The sequence below is a fragment of the Eubalaena glacialis genome, chromosome 9, assembly GCF_028564815.1.
Source record: "Eubalaena glacialis isolate mEubGla1 chromosome 9, mEubGla1.1.hap2.+ XY, whole genome shotgun sequence".
Taxonomy (NCBI): domain Eukaryota; kingdom Metazoa; phylum Chordata; class Mammalia; order Artiodactyla; family Balaenidae; genus Eubalaena; species Eubalaena glacialis.
This window is the reverse complement of record NC_083724.1, coordinates 66,002,723-66,012,503: the sequence shown is the minus strand read 5'-3', so window position 1 is coordinate 66,012,503 and position 9,781 is coordinate 66,002,723. Positions and strand designations below refer to the sequence as shown.

At 45.7% G+C, this 9,781-nt stretch overlaps 1 protein-coding gene across 3 annotated transcripts in view; it reads left to right on the top strand.

The window, feature by feature from the left end:
* Positions 1–2,920: 2,920 nt before the first annotated feature.
* The window catches only part of TTC39B (tetratricopeptide repeat domain 39B), a 134,669-nt gene continuing 127,808 nt past the window's right edge, over positions 2,921–9,781 (top strand). For 2 of the 3 annotated variants that reach the window (XM_061199069.1, XM_061199067.1), the window contains exon 1: positions 2,921–3,156. In XM_061199069.1, the coding sequence (XP_061055052.1) occupies positions 3,115–3,156 (42 nt within the window). In that variant the 5' untranslated portion in view covers positions 2,921–3,114. The remainder of the gene's footprint in view (positions 3,157–9,781) is intronic. The other variant, XM_061199068.1, reaches the window with a different exon arrangement.

Below are 9,781 nucleotides of genomic sequence, written 5' to 3'. Positions count from 1 at the left end.
ACCTAGGGGCAGGACAGGAATAAAGACGCAGACGTAGAAGATGGACTTGAGGACCCGGGGAGGGGGAAGGGTAAGCTGGGACGAAGTGAGAGAATGGCATGGACATATATACACTACCAAATGTAAAATAGATAGCTAGTGGGAAGCAGCCGCATAGCACAGCGAGTTCAGCTGGGTGCTTTGTGACCACCTAGAGGGGTGGGATAGGGAGTGTGGGAAGGAGACGCAAGAGGGAGGAGATATGGGGATATATGTATATGTATAGCTGATTCACTTTGTTTTAAAGCAGAAACTAATGCACTATTGTAAAGCAATTATACTCCAATAAATATGTTAAAAAAAAAAAGTATACAGGGCAGGACTTCCCTGGTGGCGCAGTGGTTAAGAACCCGCCTGCCAGTGCAGGGGACTAGGGTTCGAGCCCTGGTCTGGGAAGATCCCACATGCCGTGGAGCAACCAAGCCTGTACGCCACAACTACTGAGCCCGCGCACCACAACTACTGAAGCCCGCGTGCCTAGAGGCTGTGCTCCGCAGCAAGAGAAGCCACCGCAGTGAGAAGCCTGTGCACCGCAACGGAGAGTAGCCCCTGCTCACCGCAACTAGAGAAAGACCACGTGCAGCAACGAAGACCCAATGCAGCCCAAAATAAATAAATAAATAAAGTTAATTGTTATTAAAAAAAGAATAAAGTATACGGGGCTTCAGATTTGATCTCTGATTTAAAAAAATTACCCACTTTTATCTATAAGAATGATTTCTGAAAAATTAAACTTGATTCTCACTATAACATAATCATGCCACTAATTAGAGCCAAGTTCTTTTGTACCTCTTCAAAATTTGAGGAGTTGAAATTTGAAAGACAATAATAAAGCATACAAGAGAGGAAGAAGCCACCACAGGATGGTTTAATGTCAAGTAATGTGATATTAATTTAGGAGCCAACTAAATTTTAGAACTTTAAAAAACGGAATCATGCATGAGCAATACAGAGTGGAATCTGGACCCAGACAGGAAATCCAGCCTCAGAAAGCTAAGCATAAACAGGAGGTTGGGGGAGGAATGGAAAGTTTCAGGTGTATTGGAATTAAATGACCCCTAGGTCCTTTCTAGCTCCACATATCTGATTCTAAGAGTGCTGAAAGAATGTGTTAACCTGTTTTTAAAAGTGGCATTATTGAAATATAATGTACATGACCATAAAACTCATCCATTATAATTATACAATTCAAGGATTTGTAGTAAATCATAGAGTTGTGCAATCATCACCATAATCTAATCCATTTTTTTCCATGTTCTTTGTGGGGTAGAAGCCATTTTATTTTTCTAGTATAAAGGTACATAGTGACTCATTAAAATTGTAGAGCAAGTTTCAAGGATGCTAAGGTGACTCACTGAAAGTATGTGTAATAGACATGTGCAGGCAGCTGATCTACTGAAACAAATAGGGAGAAAGAAAGGGAAGGTGGTGGCTGGAGGCAGTGCAGAACAATGGTTACCACCACGCCTTAAGGTCAGATTGCTGAAGTTCAGATTCTGGCATCCCTACTTCCTTAATAGCTGTCTGATCTCAAACAAGTTACTTAAACTCTCTGACCCTCATTTTACTCCTCTGTAAGTTAACAGCACCTACTTCATGGGGTTATGAAGGGTAAAGGAGATAATTTATGCAAGGGGCTCAGCATAGTCCTGGCACATAATAAGTACTCAATAAATGTTAGCAATTTTTATAATTGTCACTGGATGACCATTAAATAGCCCTTCATGAGCCAGACACAAAAGACCATGTGCTCTGTGATTGAATTTATATGAAATTCTAGAAAAGGCAAAATGAGAGTGACAGAAAGCAGATCAGTGGTTGCCAGAGGCCAGGGAATGGGGGAAGGAAATTGACAGCAAAGAGGCACAGGGAACTTTTTGGATGTGTCTTCATGATTGGAATGGTATTTTGTAAACATCTGTTATCAAATTACAAACTTAAACTTGGTGAATTTTATCGTATGTAAAATAAAGCTGACCAACCCCCCCCCAAATACCCTAAAAAATGTAGCTTATAATTTTCCAGTTGGATAGTTCAATTACCTTACATGTTAGACGCAGGAATCAATTTCTAAACGAAGCCAACAAATATTTGTTGAGCATCTACTACGTGTAAGGCACTGTTCTAGGTACTGGGGATACAGTTTTGAAGAAGACAAACAGCATCCCCACCCTCATGGATCTTATAGTTCAAGCACGAATTATGCACATATGTTTGGGGTTACAAAATGGGTCATCGTGACAGGATATTGGGAGGAGGGGTAGAGGAGCTCTAAGTTGTATAAATATATGTCCTGTGGTTTTTCTGTTATTTTTCAAACATACACAGAAGCAAACACAGCATTCCTGTATCTTAAGATGATGTCCCTGACTTAGTGTCTGGGCAGGTGGAATGACAGAGACCTTTGGGTGACGTGTGACCTTGACTCAAGGCTGCTCTCTGGCTTCACCATCTGCGAGATGCAGTGCGCACCTGGCGAGGGAAGGGGACTGGTACTGGCCCAGGGACAAGGTGGACGGTTCAAAGGGGCATCAGTGATAGGTGGCTTTGACCTTGGTTGGCCTCGTTAACCCAGCGCTCTCTTGGCTCCAGGCGAGGACTAACCTCCTCACAGAGTACTGAAGCTGGTACTCTCAGGTGCCTTCCCAGAGAGTGGGCCAGACCAGCGAAGTTCGCCAGTGACTCCGCCCACGAGGTGACCCCGCCCACGGAATGACCCCGCCCATGTGGATCCTAAGTGGATGCCGTCTGGAGGCGGAAAAGCGTTGGGGAATCTGATTGGCTGCTCTAGTCAGAGCCGCGTACAGGGCGGGGCGAGGCCTGCAGGGGGCGGAGCTTGTGTAGAGGCTCGCCACCCAGCGCCAGCTCGGGAAATGGATGCTCGTCTGGTGTGCGGGCGCCGGGGGCGGGGAAAGCACACGCTCAGCTGCGCGCTGGCCCCGCCCGGGACCCGGCGGGAGCGCGGGGCCATCCTCTTCCTCCCTTGCTGGCGCTGGGCTGAGCCCGGAGCCGAGAAACTGAGTTGGCTCTGAGCTCCCTGTTTGGTTTCTGGGCGGCGGCAGCCGGAGGAGGAACATGGCGCTCGTAGGCAACGGAGCAGAGTTGGAAGCGGACGAGGTACTGGCCGGTGGGGAGTGTGGGCACTGCCCCTGGAGCCCGGGAGGAATGAGCGAGCTCGGCAGGGTTGAGCGAGTCCGGCAGGGACGGCCAAGGTCCCGCCCCCTTGGTTCCCTGTCTGAGACCTGCAGCCTCCCGCCCGGAGGAAGGGTCAGGGGTTGCGGCTGGGGACACCAGGCTTTGGGAGGTCTGTCCTCGCTGGAGCGAGGAGGGTGTCTGCGGCTCTCGGAGCGGAGGCGCTGCTGAAGTTGCGGGCGCCGGCACCGTGGGCTCTTGCGGATCGGAGGACACGACGTCCGGCCAGCGGGTGGATGGGTGCGAACGCGCGGGAGCGCAGGACCCGCAGTACAGAGCAGTACTGAGCCTCACCAGGGACGCCTAGGCATTATGAGGTGTGACTCTGAAGTCCCGACATTGGCCCTTTAGAGTTTGTAGAATCATCTCTTGACCTGGGAATCTCACCTTCTATGGAAGTTTCCGGTGGCAGAACAGAAAGGCTTGCAATCGATGAGAGGAGGGGGACAGCCGGAGGAAAACGGAGCCCTCGGGGTGTCTGCACCCGCGGGCAGTGCAGGGCTGCCCAGGGGCTGGAGGGCTAGGGACCTGGGGCAGCAGCCCAGGAATTGGTGCTTTCCCCTCCGTGTACGGGGCCCGGGCCTTTTCCCAGCAGGTTCCCAGTGTGGGTGGTGGACGGAGGGAAGGCGCTTGGAGAACCGACTCCGGCCTCCAGTGGTCTCGACTGTCTTTAAATAATTAGCCACTTCCTCCTGTGGCTGGCGCGCCCGGGTCTGAGCACCCTCGGGCGGGCGAGCAGGACCTGTTGATTTATCGACTGCTCCTTTGAGCGGTTGGCAGCTCCGGAGAGACGCGCTCTCCGGCGCTTGAAGTTGAGGCCAGCGGCGGCTGCCGCAGCAGCAGCACCCACAGCGGCTGCTGCTGCCATTTTACCTGACTTGAATTTTACAAGTCGCTGCCTGAGGAGGCTTAGTTTCAAATGATGCAATAGTGGAAGATCTGGAGTTGGCGGGTTAAGCTTCCTGCCCATCTCTTTCAGTGTCGGGAAACTCTTTTGACAACGAATACTATGTTTGAAATGTAGCCCTTCAAATAAAACAAACACCGAACTCCAGCTCCTTTACACGACTGGCCGACAGGAGGGCAAGCCGGACTGTCCAGAAGCTTCCTTACAGCCTGTGCCTTCCAAGGAGGGTATCAGGACCACAGATCAATGAACTAGAGCTTGCATAGCTGCATCTGTTGTTGAAACTTTTAAATTACACTTAAAGGCAAATGATGAAATAGCATATTTGTTGCTGTTTTCATCTGTGACAACCTTTCTTTATTAACAGCTTTAGGCTGTCTTTTTGGTATGACCTGGAGCCAGCTTTTTTCATTCCTCCTGTCTTAGATCTTTTCTGTAATCAATGTCATAACACTTTAATGGTGCTTTGACTATACATTCACTTTTACTCCCTTAAAGGTTTTTATCGCTCCCTGCTGTATATTAAAATATGTATCCGTGTTCTTGGCATGCAAGGCTCTCTACAGTGTAGTCTCAATCTGATGTCCCAGCCTTGTCCCCAGCCACTTTTCTATTTATAACCATTTAGTTTAATGTGTTATGCCTGTATTAGAAATAAGGAAACAAGACTGGGAGTAGGGAATTCCCTGGGAGTCCAGTGGTTAGAACTCTGCCCTTCCACTGCAGGGGGCATGGGTTCAATCCCTGGTTGGGGAACTAAGATCCCACATGCTGCATGGCACAGCCAAAAAAAAAAAGGGACTGGGAGTAGCTAGTAAATTTGGAGTGAAATTTTTGAATCTCTGGGCTTCTTGTTGAAAAAGATTTGCTACACTTAGGGTGATATAATTGTCTAGACCAGGGCATTGTTGGGAGAGAACGCTTGGACAATAGGTGTAAACTGGGACTGTCTTGGGCATATTGAGACATGGCTACCGTAGCTGTGCCCACAGCCTGCAAGGTGAACCTAATGCCATGCGTTTGCTAGAGAGGAGGGCTCTAGCTCTGTGGGGGAAATTAGGTTTCAGAGCAGCAGAGAGTCTGGCACACAGATACTTGGTAATACATATTTATTGAATGAATAAATTCAATGTGAATTTATTGAATGAATGAAGACTATGCTTAATAACTTCTCAGTTTTTGCCATATCTTTCATTTGTTTTTTAAAATTCAGTAACTGTTAGGCTCCCGTTACATGTTAGGTACTCTACTGGTCCTAGGAAATGAGCGAAGTACAAACAGAATTTCTTTGTTCATGCCAAATCCACTTTTGTCCCTCATGGTGCACCATTTCCATTGGAAAAAATTTTGCAAACATTTATTGAACATTTGCTTTGTGCTTAAACTTAGAAACGGAAGGCAGTTTTGGCTCTCTACCGTTCTCAGTCTGGGTAAGGAGATATGGCACGTGAACAAGAACTCTAGAAAAGAGATCAAGGCAGGGTAAGCAAGTAAGAAGTGATGCATTGTCAGCCGGGTACCCTTGACTTATTTGTGGAAAGTCCCTCACTTTCAGTGGGCTGAAGCACTCTACCACAAGTGCACAAGACCCTGCTCTTCAACTTCCTGGATGTGTGAAACTAAAAGAGCTGGGAAGCTTTTCAGACACTTAATATAAATTTGATAGTCTTTGAGGCCACTATTTGATATTCTAGGGAAGTAAAAAGGGACAAATTGGTGTAGTTGGAAAAGTAGTAGGTTAGGAATTAGGTGAACTGGGCTCTCAGCTCTGTCACTAATTTGCCCAATAGCCATTCATTCATTAAGTGTGCAAACATCTGACTGTGTTATGTGCCAAGCCTGGTCCTAGCTTGGAGATACAACAGTGACCCAGGCTGACAAGGTCTCTGTCTATAACAGTATAGTGACCTTGATTGAGCCAGTCTCTCAACCTCTTAGGGCTCTTTTAAGTTTCCTCATCTGAAGATGGAGGGGCTCCATGAGCCCTGAGTGTTCTTCCGGCTCTAAAAGTCTACACTTTTAGAGGTGGGGGGCTCCTTTGTTTGGGAGAAAGGCTAATAGTATGGGAATCCCTTTTCTTTCAAAGTACCCAAGGAGATGATGGTAGTCGAGGGGCCCTTATGATAGCTGTGGGATGGGGTGTTTTCTTAGGTAAACTGGTATTTTTTGTTTTTTTTGTTTTTTTCTCTAGGTGCTAGGAGGATAAACGTGGGAACACAGAGGTTAGGGCTTGCAACCTCAGGGGCAGCAAAAATTGGTTCTGGAGGGAGGCAGAAACTTCTCAGATGTTCCAGTGGTTTGTGGCCCTTCAAAGCTTGGTGGGCAAAATCTTACTTCTTAACATTTAAATTTCTCTCATTGGTTTTTCTTGGGTATTACACAAGCAACATTGACATTGAGTTCATGGAAGATATACAGAATGTATGCAGGGTCACTACTACAAACCTATGGCAAATAGATGTCTATGACTGGAGAACTTTCTGTCCATCAATAGCTTGATCCTGAAGTCATATCTCTGTTGGTGACTTCCTCATCCATTAGGGCTGCCTTTGGATGTTAAGTGCTTATGTTTGACCCACACTGCTTTGTGTGTGACTTGGGATTTGAAAATTAAATAAAAGTACTTTATATTTTATTCTTTAATCCTATTAGAATTATTCAACCCACTAATAACTATGCCAAGTATTGAAAAGATAAACTATTGATGATATCTGAATGAATATGTAGCAGCTGGATACGTTAAAAATTATTTTCTCATATAAAACAAGAATTAAGTTCATGAAAAATAACTTTTAAGAAGATTTTTTTTTCAATTGTTTTACCTTTTCTGGAAAAATAGCAGTTTTGAAAGTCTTTGAAAAATTTGGTTACATTGTTATTATTATGTAGAAATTGGCAATTTTTATATATAATTTGATACATCACATTTTTACATTAAAATTACATTAAAAGTTACTCAGCAAATACAAAGTTTAATGTTAATAGCTTTAAATTTTAAAACGTGACTTAACATTTTTATTGCCATTCTGAACCCATTATTATATAAGAAGAATAAACTTTATACTTGCTCTTTTATGTATAAAGTACAGATATATCTCTGTGCTATTAACATTTCATGGGGGATGTGGTTAAGAAAAAAATGTCTAAAAAGGCTCTTGGGGCAGGGGGACAATATTGAAAAAAAGTTGAGAAACACTGGATTAGGGAAAGAAATGTTTCTGTGACAGATGCTTTCATGGCCTGAATTTTTGGCCCAGGATTTTTTCGATCTAATTCTGATTTAGAAAATTTCCCCACTGGCATTTTAGATGAAGTTTAGATAAAACTGATTGCTACAGTTTTCTTCGGATCAGATTCATTCTTTCATTCCATCAGTGTTGATTGAGCACCTCCCCAGGTGCGGGCAGTCTTCAGGTGCTGGAAGTCCATACTGAGATAAGATGGCCTGATTACTCTTGAGGAACACACGCTCTAGCAAAAGACACAGTTACACAAGTAACGAGCGCTGTCTTTGGGTCAGGGTAGATTTTAGGTAGGAGGGCCATATAATTTATCATCCACAGCAGGGCCCTGGGGAAGTCAGTGTGCTGCTTTCAGTAATTACTCCAGGACAACAGGTGCAAACAGGAATGGTTGGTTGCCCTCGTTTAGCGGCTGGCAAAGACTTTAAAGAAGAGGTGGTATTTGAACTGGGTCTTTAGAAAATTTTTCTTAATTGAAATATAGTTGATTTACAATGTTGTGTTAGTTTCAGGTGTATAGCAAAGTGATTCAGATGTATGTGTATATATATGTATATATATATTTTTTTAGATTCTTTTCCATTTTAGCTTATTGCAAGATATTGAGTATAGCTCCCTGTGCTATACAGGAGGCCCTTGTTGGTCATCTATTTTATATATAGTAGTATGTATATAAAGGAAACAATCCCATTTACCATCGCATCAAAAAGAATAAAATACATAGGAATAAACCTACCTGAGAAGGCAAAAGACCTGTGCTCTGAAAACTATAAGACGCTGATGAAAGAAATCCAAGATTACACAAACAGATGGAAATGCATACTGTGTTCTTGGATTGGAAGAATCAATATTATTAAAATGACCATACTACCCAAGGCCATCTACAGATTCAATGCAATCCCTATCAAATTACCAATGGCATGTTTCACAGAACTAGAACAAAAACTTTTAAAATTCGTATGGAAACACAAAAGAGCCCGAATAGGCAAAGCAATTTTGAGGAAGAAGAATGGAGCTGGAAGGATCCGGCTCCCTGAACTGGATCTTGAAGGGTGTGCTAGGTGGAGCAAGTGCGATAAGGCAAAGGCGTGGGTGGAAGTTGAGATGGGGGGGATGAGAGCACACCCTGGGGTCAGCAGGGTGCTCAGCATATGGGGAGGAGTGCCTTTGAGGGCTGCGATCTCCTAAAAAATGGGGACCCAGAGGGCTTTTTAACTAGGCAAGAGTGATACAATTATTTATTTTAGGAAGCTAAGTCTGGTGAAGTTGGTGCAGCCAGACTGGAGGTGGTGACAGGAAGGGCAAGAGGCTGCTGCGACAGTTCAGAATGGGAGGTGATGAGGACTGGAGTGGAGCAGAGGTCATGGGGTTGGAGAGAGGAGGGACTTCTCAGGGAGAACTTGGAGGAGGAATTGGCCTGGTGGCCTGTTCCCCAGTTGGAGGGGCAGTGGAATGGGGGGAAGGGAGGAGCCGGTAAGAGATGATTCTTGGCTGGCTGGTGGTGCTGTTACCTAAGAAGACAACTGGGTAGGATTCAGCCTTCCGGTGGGTGTGGAGGGTGGGGAAGGACCTCATGCAGAATCGACTCACCTGCTTGGCTCACTGTGACTTTCCTTACTGAGGGAGCACGGCCATTTGCTTATGAGTGGATGAATCTGGGCAAGGTTAGGAAAGGATGTTTGTAAATTGGTCCTGCAGGTGAGCGAGAGGAAAAAAATAGCATCAGCTTACCGTCGTCAGCCTGGATGCCAGCTCAGGTTAACAAACAGGCAATTTTTCTGAAATGTTCAATTTTGAATCATTTGAAAGCCCATCTGTTCTGGGAATGCTACTTTCTCAGTGAAACTTGCCCTCATTATCTGCTCACGTCCCCTTTGCCCCACACCTCCTACCTCCCCGTCAAGTCCAGTGGTGCAGGCGTGCTTCTTAGACAGGAATCAGTTCTTCCTTGGGTTAGCTGTTTGCTTTCCTTCCTATCTTAGCTCCCTGCGCACGGGTGCTGTTACTAATTATGTACCGTGTGAACTGGATACCGTGAATTCTGTGAGGCTAGTGGTTTCCGTCTGGCTGTCTGTTGACAGCTCAGGCAGGTCTCCTGAAGTTACTGTGTGCTCACTTCCCAGGAGAGGAGTGCCCGGGGACTTGCCTGGGTGCTGAGAGGCTTCCTGGGGAGAGCTTCCCTTTGTCAAACCTCCCCTCGGTCACCGTGTCAGAACTTTCCTCTTCCATCCCTGTGCTTAGTGGGAGTCAGTCACATACCCAGAGCCACTCTGGCCAGTCGGCCACACTGGCTAGGTCACCACACCTCTCTAAAGGGACTCTTGACGTGTTGACTTCCTGGCAGTTCATAATGCCATTATGCATCTTGAGCTCTTTATTGAAAGACTGGGTGTGTAGTAAG